Source organism: Schistocerca nitens, chromosome 6, assembly GCF_023898315.1.
Source record: "Schistocerca nitens isolate TAMUIC-IGC-003100 chromosome 6, iqSchNite1.1, whole genome shotgun sequence".
NCBI lineage: Eukaryota > Metazoa > Arthropoda > Insecta > Orthoptera > Acrididae > Schistocerca > Schistocerca nitens.
The window spans coordinates 448,726,517-448,742,978 of record NC_064619.1 but is presented as its reverse complement, the minus strand read 5'-3'; the positions used below and the strand labels follow the sequence as shown (position 1 = coordinate 448,742,978).

Here is a 16,462-nt window from a genome sequence, read left to right as displayed (position 1 = left end):
GGCAAATCCGACTCTAGATGAAGTCCTATTCATCGCGCAGTCTTTTGAAATTTCTCGCGTCGTTGGGACGCAAATACAGGCGTGGGGTAACGTCGGGGAAATACAACCTCTGTGCGCTGTTGACGACGCGTGCGGTGCGTCCCCGCCGGCCGACGTGGCCGCAGTACACTCCAACACGCAGCCTCGGCCTAACCGTAAACAACCCTCTCAGAAACCGCAGCAAAACCCCCGGCAACTTCCTTCATGTCCGCGGTGTTTTACGAAACATTCATGGGAGGATTGTCCCCAACGTTGGGCCATGTGTCACAATTGCAAAAACAAGAGTCATGTGTCTGCCGTTTGCAAATCCGACCGCATACATGATGTTCATGACCGTGATGCTGATTCTGCTTCTGTGTTGTCTGTCAATTGCACTTCTTCCCTTTCAGGGTAGTTATTCCTCACTGTCCAAATCCTTGGTCGGGATGTTCTCATGCAGGTGGATACTGGTTCTGCTGCCACTATAATTAATTCTCAGACGTATCTTCAGTTGGGTTCTCCACTCCTATCACCTGTCACTCGGCAATTACGGACGTGCAATAAACGGAAGATTTCTCCCTTGGGGCAATTTAATGCTGAGGTATCTTACAAATCCGTCATTCGCACTGTTTCCATATTTGTGGTCGACCAGAGTAACGCAGATAATCTTTTTGGTTTCGATGCCTTTTGCATTTTTGGGTTCTCCATAGATGACTCTGACAATATCGTCTCTGATGCTATTCCTTATGCTCAATTGGTTTCTTTGTCGACGACATTTTCGTCCCTTTTTTCTCCTGGGTTAGGACGTGAAAACGACTTTGAAGCTCATATCACGCTCAAACCCACTGCTCGGCGTAAGTTTTTTCGGGCTTGGCCCATTCCTGTGGTCCTTCGTGGTCGGGTAAAATGGGAGCTGGATCGTCTCACTGCTTCAGGGGTCTTATTTCCTGTCACTTCCAGTGAGTGGTCCTCTCTTGTTGTTGTCGTTGCTAAGCCCAATGGTGATATTCGTCTCTGTGGCGATTTTAAAGCCACTGTAAATGCGCAATGCCTCATTGACACTTACCCTATGCCACGACCTGAAAAATTGTTCACTAAACTTGCGGGAGGCCAGTATTTTTCTAAAATTGACCTGTCAGAAGCTTATCATCAACTTCCTCTCGACACTGTTTCCCGGCAATTTCTGGTCCTTAACACGCCTTTCGGTCTCTATCAATACCAGCGGTTGCCATTCGGGGTTGCCAGCGCCCCTGCTCTCTTTCAGCGATTCTTGGAACAGTTATTGCTCCCTGTCCCTGGGTGTATAAATTACATGGACGACATTTTTGTCACTGGCTCCACCACTGAAGAACATCTTCAGAATCTCCGCACACTTTTTCATGTCTTACAGACTGCCGGCCTTAAGTATAATCTTCAGAAATCACAATTTTTTCAGGCATGTACTTGGGGTTTCAACTATCTCGGGATGGTATTCGTCCGCTTCAGCAAACTGTCGCTGCGATCGATGCCCTTCCTTGCCCTACATCTGTTAAGGAACTGCAGGCCTTCTTGGGGAAATAGCATACTATCACGAGTTTTTACCGTCTGCTGCTTCGGTGGCTCAGCCGTTGCATCGCCTGTTGCATAAAAATGTGCCTTTTCACTGGTCCGCGTCATGCGATGTGGCTTTCCAGAAATTGAAGACTATGCTGAAACAGGCCCCATGCCTGGCTACTTATCGACCTGGCCAACTTCTTGTTCTTGCCACGGACGCCTCTCAATATGGGGTCGGTGCAGTCCTTGCGCACCGTTTTTCTGACGGCTCTGAACAACCCATTGCTTATGCCTCCAAAACGCTCACGGATGCCCAACAAAAGTATTCTCAAATTAAAAAAGAAGCTTTGGCCATTTTTTATGCTCTACTTCCCGGCAAGGCTGCACACCACCTCCAGCATTGGGCTCTTTACTTGTCTCGTTTCAATTATGAGATTCATTTCTGGCCGACGGCTCAACATGCGAATGCTGATGCACTGTCTCGCCTTCCCATGGGTCCTGATCTGGCATTCAATAGGGACGAACTTTGGTGTTTCCACCTGGATGTTGCCGAGCAGCGGGTTGTGGATGGATTCTCCATCACCAGGGACCGGCTGGCGGCTGCTACGGGTTCTGATCCTACCCTCTCCCGAGTTTTACACTGTATTCAGAAGGGTTGGCCAGATCGTCCGTCCGCTAAGACTTCTGATCCGTTGCGGAACTACTATGCTTTGCCCTACCGCCTCATGGCTAGGGATGGTGTTATCCTCCTTGCCACCGACAATGCTTTGCCGCGTGTTGTGGTACCTGCGTCTTTGCGTGCTTCGGTCTTGCGCCTCCTTCACCAAGGGTATTGGGGCGTCTCTTGCACAAAATCTCTGGCGCGCTGTCCTGTGTACTGGCCTGGCATCAACTCTGAAATAGCACACATGGTCGCTGCCTGAGGCCCTTGTGCGTCACAGGCCGCCGCCCCAAAGTCATCTTTGTCACCGTGGCCTTCACCTGAGACGCCTTAGGAGCACATTCATGCTGACTTCGTGGAACCCTTTTTTAGGTACTTATTGGCTCCTGGTAATTGACGCCTACTCTAACTTTTCTTTCATTGTTGGTTGCACATCACCTACCACCGCGGCAACCACAAGTGCTCTCGCCCGCATTTTTTCTTTGGAAGGCCTTCCCTCTGCTCTTGTTACTGATAATGGTCCGCAATTTGCCTCTTCCAAATTTGCTGATATTTTTTTTTTTTTGTGCTCATCATGGTGTTATGCATGTTGCGGCCCTTCCGTTCCATCCACAATCAAACAGTGAGGCTGAACGACTGGTCTGCACATTTAAGGCTCAGATGCAGAAACTCCTGACTTCTTCTGCTGCTGATGATGCACTTCTCCAATTTCTGGCTTCTTACCATTACACCCCCATGGGTGACCACAGCCCGGCTGAGCCCTTACATGGCCGACAGCCCTGCACGCTACTTCATCTTCTGCAGCCTTCCACCTCACGGCCGCGGGTGCCTTCGTTTGGCCAGTTCACCGCCGACGACCTTGTCTGGGTACTGGGATATGGCAGGTGGCCTAAATGGAGTCCGTGCCACATCTTACGACACCGTGGCCGATGCCTGTATGAAATCCAGTTGGACACGGGTGTTGCAGTGCGTCATTCGGACCAGCTTCGGACTCGTGTGCCGGCAAGGCCTGTTCCGATTGCCGCTACACCACCTTTGGTTCTACCTGATGCTCGGGATCTTGGCATCTCTCATTACTCACAACCCAGCCATCTCACCGTCATCTCAATGACATTACAAGAACGGACGCCACCAGGAGACGTGCCCATGCAGGAACCGGATGACCATCATCTGTCGGAGCCAATCTACTCGCCTCCTTCTCCTACGGACACCGACACATCACCCATGTCTCCTGTTATATCAACTGGACTTGCCGCAACGGGCAGATTGGTGCACGGGGCCCCAGCAGATTCGACCTCTACATCTCCTGTCATCTCGACCCGTTATCATCGGGGACACTTCCATCCGTACGGGAAGCCTCCTCCTCAAGACTTTACAGCCAGTCAAACAACGCCTATGGACGTTAGCAATCTACAGGCCACCTCCATCAAGACCAGCACAAAAATTTCAAAGGGGGAAAAGTGTTGTGACTCACCGATCATTCAAAGTGCCGCCGCACAATTACGCGCGTCCTCTACATGTGACACTGTCTGCCAGCCATGCAGCAGCCGCGCCACCTAAGCAGCCAGCCAGTCAGCAGCCGCTAGACTTGGACTCAGTTCTCATTCGAATGTGACCGTGTTCACATGTCTTGCTTGTCAACTTGCTCAGTGACTTATATGTATTGTGTTGTTTTGAAATGTGTGTGTTCAACTTGACGTTATAACAATATGTAATGTTACGGGTATACAAGTGCACAATGAACTTCAAAATCGATTTTCTCAAAAACCAAGGCCCATCGCTAAAAAACCAGATAGCCAGGTAATCAGGATAAGTGCCTCTACAACATATTTGAAGCGCATCAAAATCCGTGATTTACAGTATGGAGGGTCCCCTAGTGAGCAGTGGTATCTACCCTTTTTGAGAAGAGACAGCTCTCAACAAAGATTGTCAGAGCAGTCAGTGGTAGTTTGAACATGGTGCACGTGCATGGTGTTTGCATGGTGAAAATTGAGCATTTGTAAAATCAACCTCGGATGACTGCTGAACTTTTTAAAAAGTGCAGGTAAACTGTGTGTTATGGAAGAAGAGGTTTGCTGTAACTTAATATATTGTGGAGTAAAAAGCCAGCTGCATTGTGGGTCATGAGGCTCTGCAAGCTGCAAGAGATATATTGCTGGCTATAAGTACAACTGAAGATCCTGTAGCATTCACAGCCACAAATAGTAAGCTGCCACTTTACATTTCAGTAGCATTTGTTGAACAGGCTTGGACATAGCTCGTCATCATGTGAAATACAACAGTTTTATTTGGTCTGTGCTACAATGTAAAGTGGACTTCGAGTTGGGGAGTCGTATTAGTGAAACGTGTAAAAGCCATGACATGACAAACTGCAAGTCAATTAATAATATGCTTTTTATTTATAAAGCAAAAGTTTATCTCATGTGTTTATTTATGTATTTAAAAATCAACATTCTTATAGTTTCAATGTTTTAAACCAAAGATTTTTGCAGTGGTAAAAAGCTGGTATTTGTTTGAATACAAAATCATTCACTGACTTACACTGAGATTTCATATATAAATTATGAACCAGCCAAATTTTGTAATGGATGCTGTGTGTCACTGTTATTGTTGAGAAGAAGACATCACAAGGCAAAGTGAAACTTCAGCTTCTTTTAGTCGGAGAACTGTGGTGGCTTGTGTACTATGCAAGTCGAAACCAATGATGTGTGATGAAATATGAGCTAATGTTAATTAAAGTCAGGTATGGGTAGTAATTGAGGCCCATTGCATAATTTCTGATTACATATTGCTAAGTGATGTAAACTTTTTCATATCTAGTCAGAAATATTTTTAAAACGTTGTTGTTGTTGTTGTTGTTGTTGTGGTCTTCAGTCCTGAGACTGGTTTGATGCAGCTCTCCATGCTACTCTATCCTGTGCAAGCTTCTTCATCTCCCAGTACCTACTGCAACCTACATCCTTCTGAATCTGCTTAGTGTATTGATCTCTTGGTCTCCCTCTACGATTTTTACCCTCCACGCTGCCCTCCAATGCTAAATTTGTGATCCCTTGATACCTCAAAACGTGTCCTAAAACATTAACAATGAATATTTTATCATCACACTGCCTTCAATGTTTACCAGGTTATTCATTAAAAGTTTATTATGTTAATTTTGATGAAAATCCTGTGCTATTTAAAGTAAATACATATATGGGAATATAGGCACGTTAATATTAGGCACGCCTCTGAATTTAAGAGCTCCAGGTTGAATTAACATCTTGTATGATCATCACCTAAAACACAGTTAACATTAAAACAACTAGGTTTTCTCCACTATCATTTGTTGTTAACATTTATTTACTATCATTTAAACTAATTCAAGAGGTATATTGCAAACTGTCACAGACAACAGAGCATGATCAGTCATCACACAGCTGAGCATCCACTGCATGGGACTTTCTCCAGAAATTTGTATGTCCATTTGTCATACATGAGTAACAAAGCAATTATTACATCCAAATCAGGAGAAAATAAACTGAACCAAACTGGGACATCGAAAACTGTGTGGCATAGAACAGTTGATGATCGAGAAGTGTATCAAACAGAATTATTTTGTCCACACCTACCTGGATGGATTCCACAATCATTGATTATGCAAAACCCAACTTCTGTGTTTTTCACATGACATTTTGGAAGCCAAACTTGAAGGTAAATAGGTAGAAGCAGAGTATCTAGATATCTGAAAACCACTTGACTCATATAACACCAACTATTATCAACAAAAATAATATTATATGGGAGTATCCAACAAAATTTGTGAACTGAATCAGGATTCCTTGGTACGGAGGGTGCATAATGTTTTCTTGAATGGCATGTCATCATGAGAAGTTGTAATAACTTCAGGTAAGCCCCAGAGAGATGTACTGGGACTCACGCCTTTCTAGTTGCATATTAATATCCTGGCAGACAACATATCTCACGCTTTTTGCAGATGTCAGCACTGAAAAACCTCCCATGAGGGAGATTGTCATGGAAGGCTTTCGCAGTGAAGTTGGCATCTCTGCCAGTTCAGGCTGGTCAGCACTGAAAAACCTCCCATGTGGTATAGAAGTGCTGAAAGCCTGAATTGGGAGAAGCCAATTCACAAAGTTTCAAGAACCAGTAATAAGTGAGGAGTCTGGGAATGCAGTATGGCTCCCTACATACATTTCCTGCATGGACCCTGAAGAGACGATCATACTAATTATTCTTACTGAGTTCCATCGATGCTTAGAATGGGAAGAAAGACTAACATGAAGTACGATGGGAAGTACCTTTTGCCAGGCATTTCACAGTGGTTTGCAGAGTGCAGATTCTGATACAGAGTATTTTCAAAGGACAGCTTTCAGTCACAGATCCCTAATTGTGAACTAGTGTGTCAATTTCTTATCACTGTTCCTCTCATCCCTCTCAAGGAGTTGCCAGTTGAATGTAGCACTTTCCACAGGGGCAAAGAAGTTTGCATGTTCACATGACACTAAGTGCTATGCCAACGGTAGCAAAGTGCTATGCCAACGGTAGCATAGATTCCGGCAGTGCGTAAAACACTGGACAGGTCTTAGTCCAGGAATCAGACGAACTGTGTCTTACGGTATCTTATATTCCCATTTACTATCCTTCATCTTTTCAAATTTTTAAGCAAAGGAGAATTGAATCTTGACAGCTGTAGAGAAGGCAATTCATCTAGGGAAAGTTATCACAAAATCAATAACTCTGTCCTCCAGATTGGGTGTTGGCAGTACCTTCCCACAATGGAAAACTTGGCAACAGTAAACAGGCCGCAAGGAAACCTCCAATTTCATAATACAAAATAGACAAAATAGCTGAGAACAAGGTATGCTAGTTGGAACATGGAATATTCATAGCTTATGGAAAACAGTGCCTCAGTCAGTCTAGACAACAAGATCGAAACAGATAGGGTGGATTCAGCTGCTTTACAGGAAGTTAGCTGAGAGGTTACTGGTACCCTTGACGCCAAAAATTATAAAATCTTTCATGAAAGCTGTGATTGAGGACACAAATTAGGTAGGGGATTTTGTGTGAACAAAGCTCTAGCTGCTGATGTATCTGGATTTTCATCAGTAACCCCTAGAAAAGCAGTAATAAAAATAGACATGAAGAGAGAAAAGTTGTCATTTGTGAATTGCCATGTGCCCACAGAAGTAAATACATCCCATGTGAACAACAAATTCTATGTGGAACTAGGGGTAGTTGTGGGGCGCATTCCAAATAGCAGTTGTAAAGTTCTACTCGGCAATATGAGTGCTAAATTGGGAAGAGAAAACATAGTCCACTCGACAACTGGAAGACACCGTTTACATGTATTCAGCAATTACAATGGCATCATATTCATTGTCTTTGCAATATTGAAAGGGGTCTTCATCAGCAGTGCAAAGAAACATGTGTATCACTGGATGGAAAAGCAGTGAATCATTTTGCAATTGATATCAAAGCAAAGAACTGGGTAACACATGTAAAGACAGAATGTGGGGCGGAGTGGAGGTGGGACCACTTTCTAGTAAAAAACTGTCTACGAGGGCAACTAAAAGCCAAAGTCAGAAATAATATTAAGCAAATAGTGTTTTACCACAGTGATATACTGAAATACACCACAAAGAAAGACCAATTTCAATTCCCACTCAGCAACTGCTTTGAAATTCTGCAGGAAAAGGATCCACAAAAGTCTTCATAATATGAGAAGTCAAGGATGCTGTAAATGAGTTGGCTAATGCAGTCATCAATAAGCACATCAGAGACAAGAAAATTTGGTTTGGGGATGAATGCATTAAGGCATTAGTCAAAATAAGCCAAGGAGAGCTGGCTATGAGATACAGACTTTGCACAAGCCAAGATGCAGTTTGAAGAAATGTAGAATACTAACCAAGTAACCCTGAGGAGAGCAACAAGAATGATGCCACAGGAAACAGAGAGAGAGGTTAACAAGATGTCTTGGGGAAAGAAATTCAAAAGCTGTACCATAATAAAGTTACCTTCTTTAAGAAGTGGTATTAGAGCCGCCAAAAGTTCTTCAACGACAATAATAAAATCATACAGACCAATGAATTCAACACTGATGAGAGATGGAAACAATACTTCAGAGAGTAATGAATCTAAAGATCTGTTCAAATTCCAACCTCCTAACACTGTAGATTTAGATTATCCATCACCTACACTTGTAGAAATAACAAATCAGATACTAAGCCACAGAAGTACAAAAGTCCAAGAGAAAAAGGAACCCAGGTAGAAGCCATTCAAGCTGGACGGGAGAGCTAATCAAGGTGATCTGGATTGTCAAAGAAATGTCAGAAGATTGGAAGACAACAGTTATCTGCCCTACGTACAAGACAGGTGACAAAATGGACTGTATCAACAATCGACTGGTGAAAATCAGATTAGTTTCATAAAGGGTTGTTCCAGTGTGGACAACATCTACTCATGGGGGGGGGGGGGGGGGGGGGGGAAAGTTAACCACCTACGTAACAGGAAAGCCGCTGAGAAATGTGGGAATACGACAAACACCCTCACATGCTCTTCATACATTTTAAGAAGGCATATGAGTGTATTCACTGTGATGACTTGCCTAATCAAGTCTCAAAGAACCAAGAAACTCATTCACTGATTCAAAATGCAAAGCGAAGGTTCGGAAGCGAGGTCATGGAGATCTTATATATAATCACAGCAGTGAGACGAGGAGGTGGTAAGTCACCGGTATTGTACAACCTGGCTCTCTGAAAGATAATTGAGGGAAGCTTTCCACAATAATCTTAAAGGGATCAAGACCAAAGATAGAAAATCACATACCGTACATTTGTTGACAATGCCATCCTGTTTTCCAGATCTAAGGAAGAACTGAAGCATATGAACAACATTCTGGCAAGAGAATGTGAGACTGATCTCCTTGGGCACAAATCAAAGACCAAGAATCTGGTGATGAACAGCACTCTTGCCTATTCAAGAGACTCACCTTAGTCATTAATAATCAGAACCCTGTCCTACAAAGATTTCATAATTTTAAATATCTTTAGGTGATCTTTACAGAAGAATCATTGTATGCACCAGAGATCAAAAGTAAGGATCCAAGATGCATAACGACCATACTTTTAATCTCAGTTTGCTTTAAATTGTGTAGTCGCTCGAGGAATTTCAAAAGCCAACTGTACAAAACACTGGTCCAATCCGTAGGGCTTGTTTGGTTGCAAAAATTGGATCGTCCAGAAAAAAAAGGACTTAAATAATCTTCTAACTTTAGAGCAAAAAGTCTTAAGGAGGTCCTCGGGTCTGGTGCAAGATGAGATCACTGGTGGACTGAGACCTGATGAGAACCTGGTGGCTTGTACAGCCTTTCAAATTGATAGATTTTACTGCCTCTGAGAAACCACTACATAGACCAAAGGAAAGGAGGAGATATGTACACAGACAAGCTATTCACCTGGCATGGTATAACTACATTTTTATGAGGGAAAAGTTAAATCATGTTTGCAAACACAAAGTGACTTAGCGCATGAAACAAAACACCAAATTAGAGCACCCTTAAAAACATGTAAAGTCAAATGGTAAAATTTTGAACATATGTAAAGGAAAGTGAGATAAACTTACATGTACTTGTCACACGATTATCTTGGAAAACACTGTTTTGCCTACGAAAGGAGCAGATCTTAGACATGTTACTAAATGCACCAAAATATGACGTATAAAGGAATGTAAATTCAACAAAGGTCCAAGGTGGATGCATAAGCCCTCATCCACGTATCAGAAGTATAGAATGTAGCCCATGTCATGACATCCCACTAGTTGTCACCACCCTAGGGCCCAACATTTACATGTGGCTACAGCTGAAAACAGCTGGAGTCTGTCACAGTAGCTGACTTGACTACCAATACATGAGACATTGCTATTGAGTTTGAGTTCTTTACAGAGCTTTATAGCCGAGTCACTACGAAAATTTGCCCAGAGCTACTTACATAAATGGGTGCACTCTGGCCAAGGCTAATGTTTCTTAGAAGCTTTCCCGCAGAAAAATTATATTAAATACATGTGGCAGCGACTCACTTGCATTGATTAATACATAAGAACTCTATGTTTCATGGCCAAAGTGGCAGGAGACACTTTTTAATAATCTTTGTGCCAGGAACTGATAGGCCACAGCCCACTGTGATAGTCTCTGATACAGTACCATCCTCAAAAGGTCAAACTGGAGTTTGTAGTAATTTTCCTTTTAGAAAAGAATATTTATGTCAAATAATGGAGTGTTTAAGTGGAATACTATCTCCTGTAACATTTGCCTATAACTTCTTTGGCTAGCAATATGTATGAGGAGATACAACCATTGTTATCACCTTTGCTATTCCTTGGTAAGTCTAGGAAAGTTAGCTAAAAGTAGCTCTGACACATGATAGAGATTACAAGGCATCTCTTCCAGCTTTTCAGTCACACATCAGTCTTACAGGTACCATGGCTAATAAGAGGTCTGTGAATGGCTGAGTGAATCACATGCTGACAAGACCACTGCATACAAAGCACGAGCTTTTTATCAAAAGAAATATCACAACAATTGCATTCACCATTTTGGGAAATCCAGGTAGGAATTTGAACCTATATCCTCCTAAATGGGAGTAAAGTGTTGCAATCACTGCACCACCTGGTTTAGTTATGTTGTGACAGTGACAAACAGTCTAGAGAGAGAGAGAGAGAGAGAGAGAGAGAGAGAGAGAGAGAGAGAGAGAGAGAGAGATGATGATGATGATAATAATAATAATAAGAAGAAGAAGTAGTTGTACATTACAATACATTATTATCAATTGTGTTGTGTCAGATGATGCAAATCACAATACCAGTTCTAAAGTTGCTTCATCAATACCAAGAACATTATAGTTTCTGGTAAGTACATGTAAATACAACTACAAAGTAATCAAGAACTCACAATCTGATTCTTCTAGTGGGTGTTCTTGGAATGCGAATAGAGTTGATCTGCATATGCACAGATTCAGCCTCACTTTCAAACAGATTTCGACCTCTTTTCACAGCTGTCACCTTAATAAGTTTCAACAATGCCCTAGCAGCCTTCTCTACCTGCAAAATAAAAGCAGTGTAAAGCGTCCACACAGTTAATACAACTAAAAATATATAATTCAGTCTTACACACAACCAACAATCTAGCTGCAGCATTAAGATATTCAATTACGCTCCTTTGACTGTCACATCACAGCCTGAATTAAAGTTAAGAAAGCACAAATTTCTTACAATCATGCAGGATAAGCTAAGGAGAAATTCAGCGAAGGAACATCAGTTCAGTGAGAAGAAAATTTTAAGGATGGCCAATAATACTGCAATTCTCTTAAAATAGGCAAATGAGTTGAAAGACTAGTTGAACAGAATGGACATTGGCTGCACTATATTGAAGTGTACCATGAACAATACACAGTACACATGAGAACAGAAGCTTTTGAAATGTTGTGCAACAGAGAAATGCTGAGAATTAAATAGGTAGATCAGTTAGGTAATAGAAGTGCTGAATCAAAATGGAGAGAGAACCACTACATGACACTAAATATCTAAAACAAGAAAAGGTTGATGTGGCACATCCTGAAGCATCAAGGAATTGCCAGTTGGGTAATAGAGGTGTTAATAAGGGCAGGAGAAAGGTGGGATAGGAAGAGAGAAGGGCCAAGAGAAGACAAAAATGGAGAGAAGAAAAAAATAGTGGACAGAAAGAACAAGACACACATACACACACAAGCCCCTTTCAGTCTACATTACAACCTTTATATCAAAGCAAACAATGCACAAAAATAGCAAACAAATAGCCAAACAAGGTAGAATAATTATAATTTCAGAATTAAAAGTGTGTTTAAGGTTTTTCTTCTACATGCACAAGGGTAATTTTACTTGGGATAAGTAGAACGGACATTACCATATACTTTTTTTAAACATATTCTTTTTTCATTACATTTCTACATTCCCAATGAGCACTTCACTATGGAGATGAGGAACAAAAAGTATATCTAATCTAATCTGTTCTCATCTCTCATTGGTTATATAAACATAACTTCCTATGTATTGCCAACATACAAAAATAGCAGCAAGATGTCCTGGCAAATACATACCATATTATGAAGATAAATATTTCAGTTTCATTTAGTTTCATAAACAGTGTTCTGTGTTGACAACAGGGTTTAATAGAGGAGATTGTTTGATTTAACATACTCAGGCAGTTACAATGGTCAACTGTCTTCATTTGCATTAACACATCTTCATATCCGTCCATCAAGCCGGGTATAGTGTTTATGAACAATTTACTTCCAGAAGAGCTTCTGTGAAGTTTGGAAAGTAGGAGACGAGGTACTGGCAGAATTGAAGCTGTGAAGACGGGGTGTGAGTCGTGAGTGGGTAGCTCAGATGGTAGAGCACTTGCCCGCAAAAGGCAAAGGCCCCGAGTTCCAAGTTTCGGTCCGGCCACAGTTTTAATCTGCCAGAAAGTTTCAGTTTACTTCCATTTTGCTCTATCTTGATCGACTTCTACTCTTCATATTGTTCCCCAGTTTTCTCCTCTAGTCTTCAGATCTTTCTTAACCTGAGCCAACCATCTTTTTCTGGGTTGTCCTATTGGTCTATCCCCCTGCATATTTCTATCCATGTATTGTCGCAGGTGCTTATCCATCATCCTCATCGCACATCCATCCACTTGAGCTGTGTAGTAATTGACAAATCCACATCATTTATCCTCTGATGTCTTCATTCCTAATTTTTTCTCTTTTAATCTTCTGCAAGGCTGATCGCACAAACTTTATTTCACATTGTTATGACTTGCTCAAATTTTCCTTGTTAATTACACAGCACTCCTAGCTGTTATGTCATAATCGCCAGGAGATACATCTTTATAATCACATCCATAAGTACAACAAAAAATACTAGGGAAAGTAGACTATCCTGTTGCATTCCTCTCTCTGCCTTGAACCAGTCCAAACTGCCATTCCCCTCTTGTACACAACTTTTGCAGTCTTTATAAGGTGTCTGCGCCTTTTTTATTAGTGAGCTTGGAATTATTAATTTTTCTAAACACTCCCAGATCTTACCCTTGGCACACCATCATACGCTTTTCCCAAATCAAGGAACATGATTATGAGATCTTTACCTCTACCCCAGTACTTGTCCACCAAGACATTTGACACTCTTCCACTAATACAGCTGAAGGAAAAGTATTGGGAAAAGTGTAGTAGTACAGATCTTGTATTGTGTTCCTGGATTTGGAAAAAGCATATGACAGTGTAAGATCTGGGAGTGTTCAGAAAAACTAATGGTTTCAAACTCTGTAATAAAGAAGGTGCACATACTCTATGAAGGTTGTGAAAGTTTTATACAAGTGGGTAATGCTTTAGTCTCTGCTAATGATTCATTTGCATAACAGCATCAAACATAATTATTTCCTCGTGGCATTCCTATTACAACATGATAGCTTACACTCATCTGGTAAAAAGATAACAGAAAATAATTTTGCAATAACACAGAGTGGCAATATGTTTTGAATGTCTGTTATTCATATATGGAAAAAAGGGAACAACCAAAATCTGTGATAGCACGCATCTGCTCTGACTCATGGCAACTGTGTTGTGTTGTGTGATGTCATGGTGGCACAGGTAATTTAAAATGGATCGTGTTTACAGAAGGCATCTTGGAATATGTGCTGGCACTTTCTACTGTGGGAAGCTGCTGATGTTTATAAGTGCTGATAGCAACTTACTATACTTCTAAGTGCTGTTTGTGAATAATGCTGGAAAAGTTAGTGGTAGTTTGAGAGTTTTTTGACATTGGCAGTTATGGGTAATAGATTCATTTTCGGGTTTCGATTTTTTGTACAGTGTGTTGTTTATGATTGGACATTTTATTGTAGATTTTTTTTTTTTGTTAGTTATGAATATAACAATGAAGGCCTCGAGTAGGTCTCTGCATGTTGTAATGGGGTACGATGTGTTCTACATCTATAAAACACATATGTACTGTACCACTACTAGTCATTTCCTTTCCTGTTCCGTTCACAAAGAGCGTGTGGAAATATCAATGTCTCTATGCCTCCGTAAGAGCCCTAATTTCTCTTATCTTCATGGTCTTTACATGAAATGTACATAGGCAACAGTAGAATTGTTCTGCAGTCAGCTTCAAATGCCAGTGCTCTAAATTTTCTCAATAGTGTTTTGTGAAAAGAATATCATCTTCCCTACAGGGATTCCCACTTCAGTTTATGAAGCATCTCTGTAATATTCGCATGTTGATCGACCATACAATTTCAATAACCTGCCCTGAAATTGCTTTGATATCTTCCTTCAATTTGACCTGTTGGGGATCAAAAACACTTGATCAGTATTCAAGAATGGGTGGCATTGGCGTCCTTTATGTGGTCTCCTTTACAGATGAATCACATGTTCCTAAAATTCTCCCAATAAACCAAAGTCGACCTCTTTTCTTCCCTACTACCGTATACTTAGATGCTCATTCCAGTTCATATTACTTTGTAGTGTTATATGTATATATTTAATCAAAGTGACTGTGTCAAGCAGTACATTACTAATGCTGTATTCGAACATTAATGGATTGTTTTTCCTACTCATATGCATTGAACTACATTTTTATACATTTAGAGTAAGTGGCCATTCATTACACCAAATAGAAATTCTGTGTTGTCCTACAGTCACTCTAAAATGACATCTTCACGTACCCACATCATCATTAGCAAACAACCACAGATTGCTGTTCAGCCTGTCCGTCAGATCATTTATGCATACAGAGAATAAAAATAGTCCTACCACATTTCCCTGGGGCACTCTTGAAGGCACCCCTATCTCTGATGAACACTTGCCGTCAAGGATAACATTTGGGCTCTACTTAAGAAGTCTTCGAGCCACTCACATACCTGGGAATCTGTTCCAAATGCTTGTAACTTCATTAACTGCCTGCAGTGGGCACTGTGTAATACACTTTCCAGAAATCTAGGAATATGGAATCCACCTGCTGCCTTTCATCCATGGTTCACAGACTATCACATGAGAAAAGGGCAAGCTGAGGTTCACACAAGTGGTGCTTTCTAAATCCATGCTGATTTGTGGACAGAAGCTCTTCCTTCTCATGGAAATTTATTGTTTTTGAACTGAGAATATATTCAAGAATGCTGCAGATAACAAACGTTAAGGACAGTCTGTAACTTTGTGGATCCATATTTTTACCCTTCTTGTATAAAGCAAACAGCTGTGGTTTTTGCCAGTTGCTTGGGACTCTGCACTGGGCAAGAGATGCGCAAGAAGTGTCATCTAAGGACAGGGCCAATACCGTAGAAAACCAAGCTGGGATTCCACCTGGGCCTGGCACTTTGTTTGTTTTCAATTCTTTCAGATGCTTCTCTGTGCTAGGGGTGTGTATTACTATCTCCTCTATATGACAGTCTGTATGACAGTCAAACAATGGTGTGTTTGTACAATCCTCTTGCATGAATGATTTCTTAAACACTAGATTTAAAACTTTGGCTTTCCTTTCATGTCTTTTATTGTACACCCGACTGGTCAACAAGTAAATGGACAGACCATGATTAAATCCATACTGTTATTTAGCTTCATTGCTTAGTATGTAACATATTACATCTGTGGAGAAGGTACGAGAGTGACCAAGGTCGCTGCATCCCAGACTAGGAAACACTATATCTGGTGTTGTCGACAGGACAACATATGGCTCTTTATCTGGAGGTTAGAGGTCTAGGCTGGCCATTTGAGAGATTATGTGATGACACATTGTTTTTGCTATAGTTAGATTGTTAGATTTATGTGTTGATTGACTTTGGTTAATAAGTAAGTTTTTATGGTTTTATTCGTTTTTAATTGTAGTATGTACAGTATGTGTATTCACGTGCACAGCTGTGAGATTGTTTATCAAAACTGATGTTTAAGCAATGTTTTATGAATTTTTGGACTGTGTTGTTACTTTTTAGTAATTATATTGGATTGTGATTGGTTGGGATTGCAGTGTGGACTACGTTTTACCTACATTGGTGAGGTTATGTTTTTGAAGTTAGTTAAATGGGCCAGTTTTGGTATTGTGGTATTGCAGACATATTTAGCTGCATAGCTCAACTAAAATTTTTGGTACTAGGTTTTGGAGCTATGTGTGAGTTTATGGTATTTTAAACCTCATTTGAGCTGCATAGGTCAAGTGACCCTAATCTGGTGTGATGTTTATTTTCAGCACATC

The 16,462-nt window shown here is 41.2% G+C and overlaps 1 protein-coding gene across 1 annotated transcript in view; it reads right to left on the bottom strand.

Annotated features, from left to right (window-relative positions):
- The window catches only part of LOC126262736 (ribosomal L1 domain-containing protein 1-like), a 70,117-nt gene that overhangs the window by 45,168 nt on the left and 8,487 nt on the right, over window positions 1-16,462 (bottom strand). Inside the window, exon 3 of the mRNA XM_049959544.1 lies at window positions 11,154-11,302. Coding sequence (XP_049815501.1) covers window positions 11,154-11,302 — 149 coding nt within the window. The remainder of the gene's footprint in view (window positions 1-11,153; window positions 11,303-16,462) is intronic.